This window comes from Oncorhynchus keta, chromosome 5 (genome assembly GCF_023373465.1).
Source record: "Oncorhynchus keta strain PuntledgeMale-10-30-2019 chromosome 5, Oket_V2, whole genome shotgun sequence".
Classification (NCBI taxonomy): Eukaryota; Metazoa; Chordata; class Actinopteri; order Salmoniformes; family Salmonidae; genus Oncorhynchus; species Oncorhynchus keta.
This window is the reverse complement of record NC_068425.1, coordinates 19,561,124-19,582,204: the sequence shown is the minus strand read 5'-3', so window position 1 is coordinate 19,582,204 and position 21,081 is coordinate 19,561,124. Positions and strand designations below refer to the sequence as shown.

Below are 21,081 nucleotides of genomic sequence, written 5' to 3'. Positions count from 1 at the left end.
AGAGAACGAACAACGTAGGCTCTGATTGGTAATAGTCCTTGTCAACGTTCCTCTTACAATAGGAGCGCCTTTTACTGCTTGTTCTCGTGAGAATTTAAATAATGAAACAGGAGACATTTTGGTTCTTGTAACAGGGACGCATCTGGAATTGAAAGCATGAACATATGAGCCACAATGGTAAATATGCGTAAAATAGATTCTGTATTGATGTTCTAGAGCCAGCGATTTCAACGGAGTAAATAAACGACGTATTCAAAGTCGCAAGTCAGTTCATCAACATAAATGACTATTTTCGTAGCTCCTAGTATTGGCTTGCGAACGAGGATCATTTTGAAGAGAGAATCCCCAAAATAAATATTCCACATGGACGGGTGGAGTCCAATTGTTGCAACAGCTTCTGACGAGGAACGTTCAAGCTCCGAGGGTGAATGCACGGTGGGAACTGGACCAAAAGAAGCGGATGAGAAAGAGGGTGAACTAAAGATAAAAGATGAGAGGATGGATGGAGGTGCTGCTGAAGGATTTGGGATAACTGGCTTTGGAGAGGGCACTGTGAGATTAAGTCGTACGGGACAGACCGCTGAACAAGAACTTCGATACCTCCACTTGCTATGGGAACCCAGTCGAGTTGGGTCAGGGGCGGGTGTGGCGAGCAGCAAATCCGGGAAGGTGACAGGGTGTAGAGCGAGGCGACAAGGGAGAGCCCGGCGAAATGTGGGGCCCATTGGAAAAGATATTTATGGTACAGAAACTCCACACACTCAGCATTGGATAAAAATATTATGTTGATGGAGAGAGCCGTGAAATCCACACCCAGTCATGAGGTGTAAAGCTGTATGAATAGTGTAAAGCTGTATGAATAGTGTAAAGCTGTATGAATGCTGTGGAGGGACGGGATGTCATGCAAGGCATCTGCCTATGGCTCCTGAACTTTGACAAAAGTATCATCAGTATGCATTATACTAGCCTAATACATCAGATGGTGATAGGCATGTCAACACTCAAAGGACCGAGTTTAGCATTCTACCGGATGTTTACCTAACCTTTGGCTTGTTTGTTCATTCTCTCTAGCGGTGAAGAGGTTTCGAGACGCTGCCAATGGCAACGACATTGATACGGGTAGGCACTGAAGAGAACTATTGGAACATCAACTATTGTGAGACTCAACAAGACCAAGTAATATATGGTATCCCTTTCAGGTGTTTAATGTTTCTGTCTCTTTTTTTATCCAGTGCGCAGGCTTCTTCTAGAAGACATAGACCCTTGTGCAGCGGATGACAAAGGAAGAACAGCCCTCCACTTCTCCTCCTGTAATGGCAACGAGAGCATCGGTAAGTCAAAGTGAGAAGAGCAAGGGGCTCCTGATTCATTACTCAACAGTAATGACATTGTTATGAACTGATAATAATCACAGCAGCATTACTGTGAACAAATGATTAACTTGTCCCCTTCCTTCCAGTGCAACTTCTTCTGAGCTACGGCGCTGACCCTAACCAGCGGGATGGCCTTGGGAACACCCCTCTCCATCTGGGTAAGAACAACACATGGTACTGAAAGTATGGCATTCAGTTCATGGGTGTACAACATTGCTACTTTAGGTCTCAATGGCAGAAAAGTAAAAGATGAACAATTTATTTTGATTGAACTTTTCAATATCTGACAAATTTATATTTTCCACATTCTTTCCACTTCTGCACCTGTCTATGTCTATGCAGCGGCCTGTACCAACCACGTGCCTGTAATCACCACATTGCTGAGAGGAGGTGAGAAGCCATACTGTATGGACACACATGGACATATATACTGTACACCTGCTAATGATAACTTGTTAATGTTGTGTTTCTGTTCAGGAGCACGTGTGGATGCCCTAGACCGAGCAGGAAGGACCCCCCTGCACCTAGCACGCTCCAAACTCAACATCCTGCAGGAAGGAGACTCAAGGAGTATAGAAACTCTTAGAGGGGAGGTCACACAGGTAGTAAGGGGTTATTACAACAGCACTATGTAAACATTAGTATACCAACATTTATTTGTGCAGTCTGAAATGCTCTCTCTCCATGGCTCTGTAGATCATTCAGATGCTGAGGGAGTACCTGAATGTGATGGGACAGAGTGAGGCCAGAGAGAGACTGGATCATATCTCAACACAGCTGCAGCACACACGCACCAAAGAACAGGTAAGACACATTTGTGTTTAACTCACTCTCTCTCACACACACATGTTTTTTGGTATCATTCTGATTACTTGTTACAGGACTGAATGAGCCTTCATAGGTGACAATTATGGCTTCTCTTCTATTTCAGGTTGATGAGGTAACTGACTTGCTGGCCAGCTTCACATCACTCAGTCTACAGAAGCAGAATTTGGGGGATAGGTAGAGGGGGCTCTCTTTGCGGATACATTCTTCTGTTTACGGCGGGGTAATGTTAATACTACTGTGATAACGTAAATAATAAAAATCTTTATGAACTCATTACCCTTGATTGTTGTGTTGGTCTTCCTCTCAACATCTTTGTGTACGGGCCTTTTTTTCTGTTGCTTTGCATGTGTTGTACATGAATGTTTACTGTAAAAATGAATCTTGGTCATTGTTGTAAATGGTTGTAACAATCTGAGTTAATGGATTAATAAAATATTTGGAAATATTTGTTGCCTCTGCTTTATAAGAAAAATATTGTGTAACATCTATATGCATTGTCAGTTAATGCAGTTATCATTATCCATTCATATAATTAGTAAATGAAAAGTAATAGTTACATATTGGCTACAATATCTTGAAATTAATAGACGCAATGTATATTTCCAGCCAATTGACATTGTGCACTACAATAACGTACACGATTTCATTGTTGTGATTCGTTACATTCCAATCAAGTCCCTCCCCCTGTCGACACGCATCGTTGTTGACTGATATCAAAGATGGCGACTGGAACCGCGTAAATTGGTGAATCCGGAGAGGTAGTAAAATTACATATAATTATACATTTCTTCTCTCTTTGCGACAGTAAAATTCACATATTCTCACCTCAGCATGCTAAAACAGAATTTATGAACCAAATGCATGAACATTTATTTATTTGTCCGTTTAGACTGACATAGGCCTAGCTCCACCAGAAGCCACGGACTGCTATTGCAGTACCTTCCGGATAACCCAGCACATAATCAGCAATACGAGTTAGAAGAGGCTGCAAATGTTAGGAGTTAGGGACTCTCAGCTAATGAAAGGGGGTGTGTTTGTGTGTTTTTTCGAAAGTAGGCGGGAATTTATCCTTCAATTGCCTAAACACACTTCAGTTTTGTAATGTATCTATTATTACTATAGGCTCAAGCATGCTATTTATCAGTGTAGACGGTTATCCAAAGTTTAAGAAGAGACAGCAATTGAATGTCCTCTCTCATCACCCATATGTGGTGGCGAGTTGTAACAAGGCAGTTCTTGCTTTTTGAAGGGGTTTACTCAGTTTGATCAATTTGGTGTTAAAATACGTCTTTATTGTTGTCTGTCTCTTATTTTTGACATCCTTCAGTTCACAGTGAAATGTAAATAACCTGTATTTTGCAGTAAAACTGCTCCAAGTCACAAGTTGCATGTATGTGTTATATTGGCTGAGTCAGTGGCTGATGTTTCCTCCATATCCCTATGACTGTGTTCTAATATCTTGCTTTTGTTAGTGACACAGAGAGACGGGCAACCCTGTTGAGGAAAAAAGAGAGATCATGGCTTTTGAGGAGATCAAGAAGAAAGGAGTAGTTGGTAATTTGTGCCAGTTCTTTCCTCTTGTGCCTCTTATGTTATTTTGAAGAAATCTGTCAATAATTGAGTTATTAAAAGTCATCATCATTCCAATTGTCATGCAATGCCTGATGTTCCCAGTGTGCATTACAACTCTCTCTTTCTCAGAGGTAGGGATGGAAGGGGAAGTGGGCCTTGTGGCTGGTCGCAGTCAGAGAGAGAAGAGGAGATCATACAAGGACCTGCTTAGAGAGGAGGAGGAGATTGCTGCACAGGTCCGCAAGTCCTCCAAGAAACGGCCCAAGGTAACAGCAGAACACTGGTTTCACAATGTAGTGCCTTGTAGTTTCTGTTGGTTGTAAATTTAGTCAAATTCTGACTTTTTCATTTAGGACTCAGAACTTTTCTTATTGGGACGGGACTCCCACAAGAAGAAGAAAAAGCACAGTGAAGACTACTATTACAGAGGTAAGAGAGGAAGGAATTCTGCTCTGTCAATAAAAAATACTGAATTATTTGCATGAATTTTATGCTGAACTGATTCATTATGTTCTCACTCTCCCTTCACGATGTTCTTTACCAGACCAGCAAGGCTCAGGCCCACCTCCCCACAAGAAGAAGCGAAAGTCGTCAGACCACTCCCCTTCCCTGTCCTCCTCGTCTTCCTCCCATCCCACAGACACAGCCATGGGGCTCCTACAGGCCATCACCTCCCCTATGGCCACCGGCTCAGACCCGAGCCCACACCTGCACAAGAAGCCCTCCTATCCCTCCTTCTCTTCTTCCCACTCCTCCAAAGACCGCAAACGTGATGGGAGCACCGGAGGAAGCAAAGGCAGCCACTCCTCTCATTCCCGCCCTATGTCCTCATCCTCCTCTTCCAAAAAGCACTCCTCCAAGTCGTCGTCTCTGTTCCATGGTGGTACCGGTACCCCTAAAGGAGATCTCCTGAACATACGTGAGCCGGATGGGCTGAGGATGAAGCTCATGGTCTCGCCTAAGGAGAAGGCCGAAGGAGAGGGCTTTCCCTTCCCTCCCCACTCCTCCTCATCCTCAAAAGGGGGGATAAAAAAGGACAAGGACAGAGACCGGAAACAGCTCTCTAAAGTCCCCAAGAAGATGCAGCAGAGCCGGGATCCACTGCCTGTTGTGGGGAAAGAAGTGGAGGTGGAGGGTAAGAGGGCCTTTGGCTAGATTTATCGCTATGAGAGACATTATTAGAAACTCATTTGTATGTGCCCTTAACCACTTTTCCTGTATTTGTGTTGATTCCTGCATGAACCCTATGTCCTCTCTCTCTTGTGTGTCAGGGCACTACGGTGGTGGTATGGGGGGAGACAGCTCCTCCTCTGGGGGCGAACTGGAGGCAGGAGAGCTGGTGATAGATGACTCGTACAAGCATCTGTCAAAGAAAAAGAAGAAGAGCAAGAAAAGCAAGAAGAAAAAGGAGAAAGAGAAGGACAGAGAGAAAGACAAAGGCGGGAGAGAGAAGAAGCACAGCAAAGGATCAGGAGGTGAACTTTTGGAACGCTGTTGCTAGTCTGCCTTAGTCGTATTGCAGAAAGACGTTTAACATTGGTTACTTCAACAGTTACTTTTATTATGCATTCTAAAATGTGCTCCTTGTATGCTTTCTCCAGGGGACCCATCGAGAGGCCACACCCACACCCATGGCTCGGCCAATCACTCTGCAGCTGGTGGAATGTATGCCATGGGGGCCCCGATCCCTACTCCCATCCTTACTCACCATCATCAAAGTAATGAAGTAGCAATGATGGAGAAGAAGAAAAAGAAGGAGGAGAGGGAAAGGGAAAAGCACGAGAAGGAGAAAGATAAGGTAATAACCAAAACAGATTGGTAGTTTAGGCTTTTAGACAGTGTTTCCTACATTTTGTACAGTATATATATGTACAGTAAATATCAAATCTGATTGGTCACATACACAGATTTAGCAGATGTTATTGCGGGTGTAGTGAAATGCTTTATATATAGATACTCTGCTCATCTCCTGCTGCTCCTTTTTCTCAGCCCAAGAAGAAGAACACAACAGCGTACCAGGTGTTCTGTAAAGAGTACAGGGTCAACATCAATGCAGAGCAGCCGGGACTAGGTGGGCAGAGTTATCCCTTTTTAGAATTACATTGTAACTATTAATGATTGTGGTACATATGCTATACAAAACCTAAAGAAATACTTTACTGTTTGCAGTGTTTGGGGAGCTGAGCAAAAAGTTGGCAGAGGTGTGGAAACAGCTCCCAGAAAAAGACAAACTGGTAAGTTTCACTTGAAATTAACAATTTAAAAAGAGATTTGATTGATAATTCTGATAAACATTTGAAATCAATTTAAGAATGGCCTGCCAGCACTATGCTATGAGTCATGGTCCATGGCCTAAATTGCTTCTATATACACATAGGTGTGGAAGCAGAAAGCTCAGTACCTGCAGCACAAGCAGAACAAAGCTGAGGCCACCACAGTCAAACGCAAGAGCTCCACAGATGGAGTCAAAAGCAAAGGTAAGAGCTCGGGATGCACGATAAATCGGTGAGCATATCGGAATCGAGCGATATTAGCTAAAAATGCCAACATCGGCATTGGCCCGATGTCTAGTTTAATGCCGATGTCAAAGCTGACGTGCATACATATATAAGTAGATGACTTAATGACACCACAAAAATACAGCGCAACACAGAACAAAAGCAGAAAACTACTAAGCGCACTTCCAACAACTAAACAAGTTCAAGTTGAGCAGTCATTTGAAAGAGTAATAACATTTCAGCGAGACAACTCAAAGGCAAAATCCATTAAGGCCAAGATAATGGAATTCATTATGCTACTTGCTATGTGTGTCACGACTGACATTTGGACCAGCGATGTCAGCCCCATCCATGAGCATGCTGAGTCTGACAGCACAGTGTGTCAACGAGGATTTCCTACTGAGGAAAGCGGTATTGCATGCTCAAGAATGTGCTCGTTCTCATACCGCTGCTGCCATTTCAATGGCACTTGAGAACATGTTTGAAACTTGAAAACATGAACACACACCTAGTGCCATTCAAACAACTGACTGGATAAATAAGCTAATCAACTGCGTCTGCAGCAGATACCCTCTGTCATGGCATTGAAACATCTGCTCAACAAAACTGCCCACACCGACCGTGGGGTTATAACTTAGGCTGTGAACAAGCGATTCAGTGGCATTCTCTCTGAGCCTCTTTACTGTGTCACCACCATGCTTAATGCTAGGTACAAGGACTGCTACTTTGATGCAGACAAACAGGGTTTACGTGAAATGTAACGACGCTGGGCCAATTGTGTGCTGCCCTATGGGACTCCCAATCACGGCCAGATGTGATACAGCCTGGATTCGAACCAGGGACTGTAGTGATGCCTCTTGCACTGAGATGCAGTGCCTTATACCGCTGCATCCATGTGTGTGCGTTAACTATTTAACTGTACTAGAATGCTTAAAAGGCTGCTAAAATGTTAAATATTGCTATTGTTTTTTGGGGGGTATGAGAAATATCCAATATCTGTATCGGCCAAAAATGTGATATCGGTGCATCCCTAGTAAGAGCCCATCTGCAGCCACATTGGCCTTGCAGCTCTATCAGCTTAGACAGGGATACCAAGTCAATCAGTAGTCCTGTCCTTTCTCTATGCTGCTTTATCTCTCTCAGTAGCCCACAGGATACTCATGGTCAGTTGGTCACGGCGTGTGTTGTATTTGTATGCATCTCAGGCTCTATGAAGGGCATGGGGCTGGGAGCAGGGCTGGTGTCCCCCAACCGGGTGTCTGTGGGTGTGTCCCTGTCACCAGCACGGGTCCCTGATGTCGACCCCATCGATGCGGCCGCCCACCTGCAACTACTGGGAGAGTCCCTGTCCCTCATCGGCCACCGATTACAGGAGACAGAGGTACACACACACCAACCACCTATTCCTTGTATCTTTTAACTTAGCTGTTGTGTCCAAATGTACTCTCTTCACCTACAACAGAAATGTCTCATTATCACGTTCATATGAGTAAAGACTGAACAAAGATTTGTGTGTGTGACCACTAGACTAACTGCCTCTGCTCTCACCTCACTCAGGGCATGGTGGCGGTGTCAGGCAGTCTCTCTGTACTGCTGGACTCCATCTTGTGTGCCCTTGGACCCCTGACCTGCCTCACAGCACAGATCCCCCAGCTCAACGGATGTCCCCGCCAAGTCTTGGTAAATCACTCACACCTTGCCATCTATTTGAAATGTTGTTCTGAAAGGTTTCATCTCCCACTTGGGCTGTAAAGTAAAAATATGTGGCTGTAGTGACAGCACATTGTGTGATAGCAAGTGTGTTGCATAAGGCCAGCCTGAAACATTTCTCTCCTTCTTTTATCTCTCTTTCAGTCCAACACATTGGACAACATTGCCTACATCATGCCAGGGCTGTGAAGCCAACATAAACATTCTTTTCCCGTCTACTGAGTGTCCTCGCCATGAAGTAAAACGTTTGGAGTGAGAGTGCCCATTATAAAAGCGTGGCTTGGGATGCAGACTATTATTTATGCAGCAAGACATTGGAAAACGTGGATATTAATAGTTTCAACAAGTTTTTAAAATGTATTTTAAAATTAGTTCATTTCTTCTTCTTTTTTACTGAAACCTATTTTAATGAACACTCTTCTCTTTACCTCTGGCATATCTGTTAGCATCTTCAGATTTAACTGTATGTTCTTGTGGGTGTGGGAATGTGTGCGGGCGTGTGTGTTTTATGTGTGTATACAGTATCTCCAGAGGCTAGTTTTTACCCAAAAGTACAAACCAGGGCCCAAGTCCACCATTGTTCCTCTTCCATCAACGTACCATGAAAATAATATATTTTGACAATTATTCATGTTTGTTTTACCACTTAATTGCATAATGACTTGCTCTTTTGTATATAAGCTATTTTACTGAGTATTAAGGTTTAGATATTGATTGTAGAATGAAATTTGTATACGGTAGAAACATTTTGAAGCAACTGCAATCAAACTACTGTTGTGGTATTTGTAGCTTTTGAAGCACAAAGCTGTAAGCCACATTTTCATTAATACATTTCTTCCTCTGAGTATACAGTATGGAAATGTTGACAATAAAAATGACAGTGTCAACATGCAGACTGAGCATAGCAGACTTATATGACTGGTATGTACCACCACCACCTTCTTTCAACTACATCTGTTGTTCTGACTCCTAAACACAAACCAATGAATGAATAAGGCTTGTATATATTGTAACAAACCATTGTAGTGTATCAAGATAATTGACATTTTAAGGCCAGTTATACCTTCAACTGAAATGGCTATTTTTAAGTGAGTAAAGGGAATTGTACATGAACTGCAGCAGCTGCTCGTGAATCCTCAGGATCCTTGTCAGATTGAGGATGATGTGCTCTTTTCTACAGAATAGAACTAGAACTCTATGTCTGTCTGTGCTTCCACATGCCTCAATGCCCCAGCCAGGGAGGAATGCAAAACCTTCCCTAATGAAGTGCTTTGGATTCTCTGTTAACCAAGAAGTAAAATCTAGCATAATTTGGTCAACTGCATAATTAATTTTGTGTTCATACGTTTTAGAAATTGAGAGAATGTTTGGTGATACTGATGATTTGTCGCAGGTTGGGTGAAATGATGAAGCAGTTTAGAAGAACGAGGTCAAGGTTAGGCCTCGATCACACTGACAGTGCAGCAATTTTGGTACATCAGAAGTACATTTCCGATGGAACGCTGCGTTTTACTTGCAACATTGCGTTGCAGAGACAGTTGCAATGCATTCTGTGTGGTGCATACGTTGGATTTATCGAACTATAGGCATAGACGACTTGACAGAAATGGTAGCAGAAGGTGAATGTTGAACTGTTGCACACATCCATATGATGCCGCGTACCATTTTGCGTTTCAACTGTTGGTATGATCGAGGCGTTCGGAAAAGGGCTCAGTTACAACGCTACGTTGTCAACAACTGTTGCCCCGACGCGACCACTAGAGGGTGGTGTAGGTCTACTTCATCTAGCCACAACGTAGAAATGTAAACAAACCATTTGTGGCGACCAATCACGGTATGTGTATACGAAAGTGGCGACAAATAATCAGTATCGACATAACACAAGGGTCTTCAACATGTTCTTGCCCAGGGACCCCCTCCCAGTCAAACCGATTTTCCAGGGACTCCCATTCTACATTAGCCCCCTAAAAATATCACGTTTTGTCTTATCATTAGGTGAATTAAGTAATCATAATTTTAAAATTAATAGATTTGATCATTCGTTTTTCATTATTTTGACCTCCCCACATAAACTCTAGCATAGCCTATTATGTAGAAAGGTAACACATTTTCTCTAAGAGCAGCTGTTTAACTAGTTAAACAATGGTTAGTCATGTGTTGTCAAACATGTATGTCAAAACAACAACAACCTATTTGCAGCTGCTTTTCAAAGCCTATGTCAGACACTCCAGTGAGTGTTTTTTATGTATTTTTATTTCACCTTTATTTAACCAGGTAGGCAAGTTGAGAACAAGTTCTCATTTACAATTGCGACCTGGCCAAGATAAAGCAAAGCAGTTCGACAGATACAACAACACAGAACTACACATGGAGTAAAACAAACATACAGTCAATAATACAGTAGAAAAATAAGTATATATACAATGTGAGCAAATGAGGTGAGATATGGGAGGTAAAGGCAAAAAAAGACCATGGTGGCAAAGTAAATACAATATAGCAAGTAAAACACTGGAATGGTAGATTTGCAGTGGAAGAATGTGCAAAGTAGAGATAGAAATAATGGGGTGCAAAGGATCAAAATAAATAAATACAGTAGGGGGAGAGGTAGTTGTTTGGGCTAAATTATCGATGGGCTATGTACAGGTGCAGTAATCTGTGAGCTGCTCTGACAGCTGGTGCTTAAAGCTAGTGGGGGAGATTTTTGTAGTTCGTTCCAGTCATTGGCAGCAGAGAACTGGAAGGAGAGGCGGCCAAAGGAAGAATTGGTTTTGGGGGTGACCAGAGAGATATACCTGCTGGTGCGCGTGCTACAGGTGGGTGCTGCTATGGTGACCAGCGAGCTGAGCTAAGGGGGGACTTTACCTAGCAGGGTCTTGTAGATGACCTGGAGCCAGTGGGTTTGGCGACGAGTATGAAGCGAGGGCCAGCCAACGAGAGCGTACAGGTCGCAGTGGTGGGTAGTATATGGGGCTTTGGTGACAAAACGGATGGCACTGTGATAGACTGCATCCAATTTATTGAATAGGGTATTAGAGGCTATTTTGTAAATGACATTGCCAAAGTCGAGGATAGGTAGGATGGTCAGTTTTACAAGGGTATGTTTGGCAGCATGAGTGAAGGATGCTTTGTTGCGAAATAGGAAGCCAATTCTAGATTTAACTTTGGATTGGAGATGTTTGATGTGAGTCTGGAAAGAGAGTTTGCAGTCTAACCTAGATATTTGTAGTTGTCCACATATTCTAAGTCAGAACCGTCCAGAGTAGTGATGTTGGACGGGCGGGCAGGTGCAGGCAGCGATCGGTTGAAGAGCATGCATTTAGTTTTACTTGTATTTAAGAGCAATTGGAGGCCATGGAAGGAGAGTTGAAAGAAGGTTTGTCTGGAGGGTTGTTAACACAGTGCCCAAAGAAGGGCCAGAAGTATACAGAATGGTGTCGTCTGCGTAGAGGTGGATCAGACACTCACCAGCAGCAAGAGCGACATCATTGATGTATACAGAGAAGAGAGTCGGTCCAAGAATTTAACCCTGTGGCACCCCCATAGAGACTGCCAGAGGCCCGGACAACAGGCCCTCCGATTTGACACACTGAACTCTATCAGAGAAGTAGTTGATGAATCAGGCGAGGCAATCATTTGAGAAACCAAGGCTATCGAGTCTGCCGATGAGGATGTGGTGATTGACAGAGTCGAAAGGCTTGGCCAGGTCAATGAATACGGCTGCACAGTATTGTTTCTTATCGATGGCGGTTAAGATATCGTTTAGTACTTTGAGTGTGGCTGAGGTGCACCCATGACCAGCTCTGAAACCAGATTGCATAGTGGAGAAGGTATGGTGGGATTCGAAATGGTCGGTAATCTGTTTGTTGACTTGGCTTTCGAAGACCTTAGAAAGTCAGGGTAGGATAGATATAGGTCTGTAGCAGTTTGGGTCAAGAGTGTCCCCCCCTTTGAAGAGGGGGATGACCGCAGCTGCTTTCCAATCTTTGGGAATCTCAGACGACTCGAAAGAGAGGTTGAACAGGCTAGTAATAGGGGTTGCAAACATTTCGGCAGATAATTTTAGAAAGAAAGGGTCCAGATTGTCTAGCCCGGCTGATTTGTAGGGGGCCAGATTTTGCAGCTCTTTCAGAACATCAGCTGACTGGATTTGGGAGAAGGAGAAATGGGGAAGGCTTGGGCGAGTTGCTGTGGGGGGTGCAGTGCTGTTGACCAGGGTATGGGTAGCCAGTTGGAAAGCATGGCCAGCCGTAGAAAAATGCTTATTGAAATTCTCAATTATAGTGGATTTATCGGTGGTGACAGTGTTTCCTATCCTCAGTGCAGTGGGCTGCTGGGAGGAGGTGTTCTTATTCTCCATGGACTTTACAGTGTCCCAGAACTTTTTTGAGTTTGTGTTGCAGGAAGCAAATTTCTGCTTGAAAAAGCTACCCTTGGTTTTTCTAACTGCCTGTGTATATTGGTTTCTAGCTTCCCTGAAAAGTTGCATATCACGGGGGCTGTTCGATGCTAATGGAGAACGCCATAGGATGTTTTTGTGTTGGTTAAGGGCAGTCCAGTCTGGAGAGAACCAAGGGCTATATCTGTTCCTGGTTCTAAATTTCTTGAATGGGGCATGCTTATTTAAGATGGTGAGGAAGGCATTTAAAAAAATAACCAGGCGTCCTCTACTGACGGGATGAGATCAATATCCTTCCAGGATACCCCGCCAGGTAAATTGGAAAGGCCTACTCGCTGAAGTGTTTCAGGGAGCGTTTGACAGTGATGAGTGGAGGTCGTTTGACCCTGACCCATTACGGATGCAGGCAATGAGACAGTGATCGCTGAGATCTTGGTTGAAAACAGCAGAGGTGTATTTAGAGTGCAAGTTGGTTGATGATAACTGAGGGTGCCTGTGTTTACAGCTTTGGGATGGTGCCTGGTAGGTTCATTGATCATTTGTGTGAGATTGAGGTTATCAAGTTTAGATTGTAGGATGGCTGGGGTGTTTTGCATAATAATACCAAAGACAGTGTAATTTTGTATATTTTTGACCTGCACTGTTGGAGCGTGAAGCTTAAGAATTTCACTGTACCCTGAAATGACATCTGAGACCCTGTCATTGTGATTAATAAACTAATCTAATCTAATTGGCTAAATATTATTGCTAAATATTGGGAGTTGATCAATAAAGTGTTCTCCTTTCTACTGCAGGTGCCATTTAAAATTAGTTTATTCTGTTGTTGCTAGAAATATTCATAAAAACATTGAAATACAAATATTTATATTTTCTTGGACCCCTGCAGTACCGCGGTTGAATACCCCTGACATAATATATTGCACATCCTTTTAAATTCTGGCAGATCATCGGCCTACACAGATTACATTTTTGGAAGTTTGAGCAAGTATGCCATGAACATATTGGTTATAATGATGTTGCATAATTTGTATTTGAAGAAGTCAGCCTACATTACTTTTTTTTGTCACTGCGTCAAAATACCCTACAAAAACGTAGCATGCTAAAACAGGTTGTTCTTGAAGAGCAATGACTACCGCTACGCCCTGAAGACTGCAGAAGCACACGGCACAGACCGATCCCTCTTCTAGTGAGTCAAGACGTAGGAACGAGGAAGTTGACTAGAGTGCATACTAAATACGGCAAGAATATCTGGCAATATCCCACAAGCAAGAGATGGCATCAGGTCCCCCACAAACAGGTACGTGGAGCCTGCCAATTATTCACGAACGTTTCAGGAAGTGTTGACTTCGCGTTCGTTTATGACTGCTTCATACTCGCTTGTGCACTGTAAACGCACTTCTCGGCCTGTCAGTTTTTAGAATGTGAGGGAGGCTATCTCCGCACTGCGATTGAGCTGATGTCTGTATTTTGAAATTCGATGAAACGTGTTTATCGTATTCTACATTTCATAGCCCAGGGTTTCCTACACTCGGTCCTGGGACACGTTTTGTGGGTTTTCACTAACACTATACAGACGATTCAAATAATAAAAGCTTGATGAGTTGGTTATTTGAATCAGCTGTGTAGTGTTAGGACAAAAACAACAACGTGCGCCCAGGGTTTGGGGCAGGACCGAGTGTGGGAAACACTGGTATATTCTGTGAGATGTTTTGTGATTTTAGTTTTTTTTATCTCACAGGAAAAATATGTACAATGTCTTCATTGTTACAATACATATTTTGGCAGAACTTTCAGAGATACCAAAGTATTTTCTTATTGAACAGTACTAATGTAAACGGAAAATGAAAGCAGAGATCAGATGACCGAAGCTCGTGATGTGTGCGGCTACTGAATCCTCCCTTTCTAAGAACACTCCATCTCCTCGCCTTGTCCCAATGCAGAGCTGAGGCTGGTTCTGCTTGGCCGGACAAGAGCAGGACAGAGTGCAGCTGGAAACGCCATACTGGGCCGCCAGGCTTTCCTTACCCAGACTGCCAGTGAGCCAGCTGTCACTCAGGAATGTGAGAAGCACAGAGGAACCATAGCAGGGAGATGGGTAAGATACTTTGTTGATTCTTTACAAGGACAGTAGCCTACACACTGATCAAATGACTTAAATGTCAACCAGAGGTTCTAACATTACACACTGTTTTTGCCTGCAGGTATCAGTGGTAGTCGCCCAAGACTGGTTCTGCTCAGAGCGCCCCCCGGAGGAGGTGAGGCACCATGTCTCCTCTTGTGTGGCCCTGTCGGCCCCGGGGCCTCATGCCTTCCTGCTGTGTGTCCCTGTGGACCGGCCAGCTGACATGGAGCTGCGGGCCCTGGAGGCCCTGGAGAAGGTTTTTGGCCCCACTGCAGTCAGTGGACACACCCTGGTCCTCTTCACCCACACAGACCAGATGGTTCTGGGACAACAGCTGGACGAGTACATCGCCACCAGACGCAAAGACCTAATGGAGCTGGTGGTGATGTGTGGAGACCGCTATCACTCTCTGGAGAGGAGGAGTAGAGGAGAGAAGGATGAGAGGAAGAGTGTGGAAGAGCTGCTGGAGAAGGTTGAACAGACTGTAAAAGAGAGCGGGGTGGAGTTCTACAGCTGCCCCCTCTACCAGGAGGCTGAGGCCAGGGTGAGAGAGAAGCAGGCAGAGTTAGTGTGGCAGAGAAGAGGGGGAGAGGTGCTAAATGAAGAGGTGCCCTCCTCAGCCTCCCCTCCAGAGCAAGAGTTAGATGATGTAGAGATGGCAAGAGTTAGGGAGGAGGCAGAGAGGAGTGTGCACAACCTGAACATAGACACCGAGGGTATTACCTCTCTTTCTCCTGCCTCCTCCTCTCCATCATTTCTCTCGTCCTTGTGGCAGGGGTTGACAGGGTGGCTGAGGAGGCTGCCCAAGATGCTGAGGATGGAGTCTCTGCTGGGGGCTTTCGTTGGCCTGTTTGTAGGTGGGCCTGTTGGGCGGATGCTGGGGGCCACTGTGGGCTCAGTAGCCACTGAAGTGGGGAGAAGGAAGACACCGAAGACAGAGAAAAATAAATAATGTCAATGGGATACATATCTCCAGTTATTAACATTGAAGGGACATTTCACAATTCTTCAACTTCATATTCATCATCTCCAGCACCACCTCAACATCAACATATGTGAAAATGATGCATTTCTATGTTTTGTAGTAAAAAATATTGAGAAAGATAAGTATTTTCCAATGATGACATCAACCATTTGCTATTTTTAATAATGCCTACTCACAATTAGTCATAATCATCTTCCTCTTTATTTTTTACTACAAAACATAGGAAGGCACCATTTTCACATGTTGATGTTGGGGTGGTGCTGGAAATGGTGAATATAAAGTAGAACAATTTTAGTTTCCCTTTCATTTCACTGCACTTGTTTTATTGAGCATTAACACAATTGGCATGTATTTGACTAATGTACAGTCATCACGATACTTGTTCTAATATTTGTTGTTTCACTGCTGGCATGCCTATTTTGACTGGTCATATTTTCAAAACCAATTATTATAGAAGGTATGGTAGGGTCTACTAAAGACTACAAGTAAAGGGCAAGTTACATACATGATCCACTTGGTGGCGACGTTGACCAAAACATTGATGTTACACAAATATTTGAGCTCAACTGAAAATGAATACCTTACTGCTAACTTAAGGAAATAAAAATACAATTATCTCTAAGGCAATTTGTTGTGTCCTGTATATGTCACACAGTTGATACTTTTAAAGCATACAATTACACATTTCCCTCAGACTGAATTTAGCCATTTATTGGCCAAAACGTTCAAGCACTATATTTAGGAGTTGAGTACAGGCTACATCTCGAAAATAAGACTTTCACATGATGCATGATAGATAACGGAGACCTCCGCTATAGACGGGCCATCTGCAGCAGTGTGTGTTAGCTGAGGACAATTGCTGGAGCGTATAGAGGGCGTTAATAATAGTGGTGTGGAGTCCTAAGTGAAAGTGCCTCTGACTTTGGAAAACACTGAAGCACTGCTCTCAAAGCTTCCTCTTTTCTCTTTATGCAAGGGCAGGTTACGGGTTTGACATTGATGTAATTGATACTCTGTTAAAACCATCAGTCAAACCCATCTTTACATCTCTCTCTTTAAGGTTCTCTCTCTCTCTCTAAGCTGACAGAGACCCTGCCTGTGGAACAGCTAGGCGTTTCCGAATGTGGGTGGTCCGCCGGGGGAGGGAGGGAATTAGTCCAGCTCTCATGTTTCCCGAGAAGAGAGGGAGGAAAGGAACGAGAAAGAGAGAGTGGGGAGAGAGCGAGAAAGAGGAGAGCGTGAATATGTGTGCACAAGCGAGAGAAAGAGAGCGAGAAAGAGAGAGAGAACATGCTCAGGGATTACATCTGTCTTCCAGATGTGGCCTCCACAGTTGTCTGAAACAGGGAAAAAAAGAAAGTTTAAAAGTAAAGGAAAATTGGTGCTAAACAGTTTTTTATTGTTAAGAATTACGCATACAGTACAGTGCGGACTACAGTATGGCGGTCTACAGTGAACCAGGGTATGATGCCAGTTCATTCCTTATGAAACTGCAATGAAATGACGTGGTGCACTCGTCCAGTAGACCCCTTAAAGATAATGCATATAAAAAGGAACACCTGTCCAAATATTGTCCTGTCTTATTGGATAAGCATCAGTGAGAGGACAGTGAGTAATGATAGAGGGAGATACGAAGAAAGAATAAGAAGGGATGAGAGAGGGGTGGAAAGTAGGGAGATGGATTTCCATACGCAGACAATGTGAGTTGAGGCAACCATGCCGTTAGGCCTAAATCAGAGGGAGGCTGTATCTCGTCTGTGTAGACAGTTGTGGCCCAGGGTTGGTCCTCAGACGCTGAAGCCCCATCAGGACAGCAAAGGATGCAGAGTTGATTTGTGCCTGTATGCATAACCAAAGAAAAATCTGAACAAACAGCTCATGGAATCACTAGTGACCCATCATTAACACAACGGCTGTAACTTCTGAACCTTTCCCTCAGAGCAAAAATGTTGTTCTAAAGACCTTGTGGTCCCTCATTGAAGTGGGGGCAGCTCGCTGTGATTCGTGGACACCGCAATATTTTTTTGTTATCATCACGCAAACCAAAGGAAAATAAACAGGATGACACACTTTTTCCTCCACCGCAGACAAGGCCTCTCCCTTTGCTAGCTTACACAGCACTCACCGTAAACTGCTCAAAATATCAACCGGACAGGACTGATTACAACCACAGCATACCCTCTAATACACATCAAATACTGTATGGTCTCTTTGTGGTTTGTTGAGAAGAACATCTGAATAAAAATACAGCAGGCTACAAAGACATTGGCTGAATGAATCTGGACCATATAAAAAGAGACTGTTTTATCCCTGGAGGTAATCACAGAGGAAATAACAAATACTACACGTGCCAACCAGAATGAACAAAAATACGTTTTGAGAAAGGTAGACAGAAATTGTTATTAAAAATATGGGCTAATAATGTGGTGATATGGTGTGTCTGGATATTAGAAAGGCCTTTTGATGGTGGCTCGCCTTCTGGGTGGGTAGCAAGTGATATGCCAACTTGGAAATTCAAGGTTGATAGTTACGTTGCGTCATATATTATTTTGCTTTGCATATTGCGAGGCATACTGTAATAATTATATCACGGCCCATGCTGTTCCCCTTCCAACAGAGCAAGGCCTAAAAAGTTAGGTCCAGCGGCCTGCCTGCCTGCTCTCCTCTCTCCTCACCAAGTGTTCTCCACGGCACAGACTCTAAGTCCACTCATCTTTTTCCTATTAGTGCTGTTTTCATGTTCCTCCCTGTAGCGTGAGCGTGTGTGTGTCTGCAATTGTTTATGGAGCACTGTGAGGAGCTAACATTTGCCCTGTCCGTGTGTGGGTTGATGGGACAACTCATAAAGCCAAGATGGAAGCTTCGGCCAAGTTAGCAAATAATAATGCAAGGAAGATGTGTCCATTGTAACTGCACATTGAAGGGTTTGAAGATGTTTATAGCTGGCTGGCAATATTAAAGTAGTTGACGTTGAATGGTAGTGTCAGTTTATTGCTTCATGAGGTGATATGTCATGCCAAACACATGATTTACTATTATGGCTTTTGACATGTTTTACCTTTGAAGGGGTAAGACTACCTCTGTCAATAACCACATAGAACAGTCAACATAGAACTTTAATTCAGTTATCCAGACCATTTGACATTGCTATGATTGGTAAAGCATGCAATACATATTCTGTAGTTACTAACAACATGTATTATAATGCACAATTGAAAGCAAGGACAGCACTAATTTCCTTAGAGGAGTACAATTAGTGCATGCTTTCACGCAAATCAATGTAAGTGTCAGGACAAAGAAGAGACCTACAAGGCCTACAATCACGCACATCTGCCGAGGTTAGGGGGAGCTAGCACGATCCAGTAGGACACACACACATGCACGCACCAACAGCTGGGCTGATGTTTAGGATGGGAGAAGCATGACTGGGTGGAAGTGGACTGGTGCAGCCAGCCAATATGAGAGTCACCTTTCATCCCCTCACACATCGCTGGCCTGCCTTGGACCCGAGCCAGATGTGGAGAGAGATGGAGCTGGGGAGAGTTTTTGTTTATTATCACTTTAGTTTATTATCTATTTCACGTGCTTCGGCAATGTAAACATGCTTCCCAATAAAGCCCCTTGAGAGAGAGAGAGAGAGAGAGAGAGAGAGATGGTCTGCATCTCTGTCAGGAGGAGTGTACAGTACTTGGTCCTACTGTGAGATGTTTTATGTGTGTGAGAGCGCTACCACAGGAGGGAAGAGGGGTGTGGATGGACAAGAGGCAATTACATAAGAAGGAGGAGCAGGAGGCAAAACTGAGCCATCTTAAAAAGACGTCCAGGCCAAATTTCCCAACAGATTTGGAAAGAGTTTTAAAAAGAGTTATCTGTGTTGCGGTGAACGTTTTAGAACTTGGGATAAAGGGCTGGGAGGGCTGGGTTGTTGTTGGTGTGACAGTTCTTAAGGGTTTGTGGTTTTACACCACACCTCCTACAAAAGCCAATGCTTGAGAATTTACCGGAGGGGAGGGGCCTGACTCCGGACTAATGACGACTCACTATGGGCTGTGGGTGCTGGATGGCCCCAGAGCTGGCCATAACTGATGAATAGTGTGGACCACACTAACTGACATGCGCCGTTGGCTATAAGTGGGTGCGGTGAGCAGAGCCTTTTGAAGCTGGAGCCGTGGGCTGTGTTTGAACCATCAGCAGAGACCCTGCTCTCTGTAATGGACACCGACCTCTGGCTTGATCAGGGGCTCCGGCAGGCCAACACAAGCACACACTTTCCTCCAATTGTATTACTGGGCTTGGGGGAGGTGATGGAATTATTTCTGCTACAACACTGGTTTAATTCAAGGCAGATTTGACCCCAGCCTCACTTCTCCAGTTCAACTCATTGGATCAAGTCATAATCCTGCCTCGACCACATGAATAAGACACAGAGGGGCGATGCACTCGTTCTTACCGCATACGTCAAATGTCACTCTGGTCCACATTCAAGTCATGTGGCTCATGATGATACCATTTCATCCGAAAGTTGAGGGAGCTTAACTGAGATCTACAGAGACGAGAGGAGAAGACAGACAAGTAGGATGAATGGTGCCACGCCACATTGACACAGAATCAACTTGGAGCTCTGTGGCTCCGCTGTTTGCACAGATCCACAACCCAGCCCAAGATTCAGTAGATTACACTCTGTCCATGCCTTTTTACAATGCTGAAGTTACTTGGTGGCAAGTTGATGTATTAACATGGCAAGTACTTGTCCACCAGAGGCAATGTGAGAGCCTGTTAACATCTAGTAAACCATGAGCTATGGTTTGACATGTCGTACTTGGTTCGACAGGGGTATTCATATTTGACTTTTGAGAAACGGTGGACCATTATTCTGGAGAAATTCTGAAGGTTGCGTTGCCACAACCACACATAGGCCTACTGTAGGCCTACACTGCACCAGATAAACTAGTGGCTGACCCATCACACCTCTTCACAGGAATAATGTGCCAAACCGTCCCTAAACAGCAGAGCCTTATGAGACGTTTACTGTGAGCTATGTGTCACGACTTCTGCCGAAGTCGTTGCCTCTCCTAGTTCGGGTGGTGCTCGGCGTTCGACGTCACCGGTCTTCTAGCCATCATTGATCCATTTTTCATTTTCCATTGGTTTTGTCTTGTCTTCCCACACACCAGGTTTCAATCCCATTCATTACCTGTTATGTATTTAACCCTCTGTTTCCCCTCATGTCTTTGTCAGAGATTGTTTTATTGTCAGTGTTGTTATTTTGTTGTGTTGGTGCGCGACGTGTCCTCGTTCCCATGTTTTTTCATGTCTGTACTTTTAGTGTTAGGGAGCATGTTCTGTTGACATGTATTAAAAGACTCCATTTACACTCCATTTTGACTCTCCTGCGCCTGACTTCCCTGCCACCTATACACACGACGCTGACACTATGACTAAACTAAAGCATCTCCGAGCGCTCTGCGAAACATCCAAATTCCATCCCAGAAATACAGGCCTTTCTCCAAAACACATAATAACTCCTGTTCAAAGGCCCTATCTTGTATTATCATTTCAAAGGGGCCAAACACAAAACATACTCAACCTTGAGCTAG

The 21,081-nt window shown here is 44.0% G+C and overlaps 3 protein-coding genes across 3 annotated transcripts; all 3 read left to right on the top strand.

The window, feature by feature from the left end:
* Positions 1-113: 113 nt before the first annotated feature.
* Positions 114-2,646, top strand: LOC118384667 (ankyrin repeat domain-containing protein 54). The gene is made up of 8 exons (XM_035771373.2): positions 114-742; positions 1,072-1,119; positions 1,233-1,331; positions 1,460-1,531; positions 1,716-1,763; positions 1,851-1,975; positions 2,070-2,177; positions 2,305-2,646. The coding sequence occupies exons 1-8, from the start codon at positions 364-366 to the stop codon at positions 2,377-2,379; spliced, it is 954 nt and encodes a 317-aa protein (XP_035627266.1). The 5' UTR covers positions 114-363; the 3' UTR covers positions 2,380-2,646.
* Positions 2,647-2,839: 193 nt separating this feature from the next.
* On the top strand, positions 2,840-8,880 carry LOC118384666 (HMG box-containing protein 4-like). Its single transcript, XM_035771372.2, has 13 exons — positions 2,840-2,959; positions 3,674-3,755; positions 3,903-4,039; positions 4,127-4,202; positions 4,318-4,908; positions 5,045-5,248; positions 5,375-5,571; positions 5,763-5,844; positions 5,943-6,007; positions 6,151-6,250; positions 7,477-7,652; positions 7,829-7,951; positions 8,126-8,880. Exons 2-13 carry the CDS (start codon positions 3,719-3,721, stop codon positions 8,168-8,170), a joined length of 1,833 nt encoding a protein of 610 aa, XP_035627265.2. The 5' UTR covers positions 2,840-2,959; positions 3,674-3,718; the 3' UTR covers positions 8,171-8,880.
* Positions 8,881-13,352: 4,472 nt separating this feature from the next.
* LOC118384665 (GTPase IMAP family member 7-like) lies at positions 13,353-16,106 on the top strand. The gene is made up of 3 exons (XM_035771371.2): positions 13,353-13,674; positions 14,318-14,472; positions 14,579-16,106. The coding sequence occupies exons 1-3, from the start codon at positions 13,650-13,652 to the stop codon at positions 15,449-15,451; spliced, it is 1,053 nt and encodes a 350-aa protein (XP_035627264.2). The 5' UTR covers positions 13,353-13,649; the 3' UTR covers positions 15,452-16,106.
* The last annotated feature ends 4,975 nt before the right edge of the window (positions 16,107-21,081 follow it).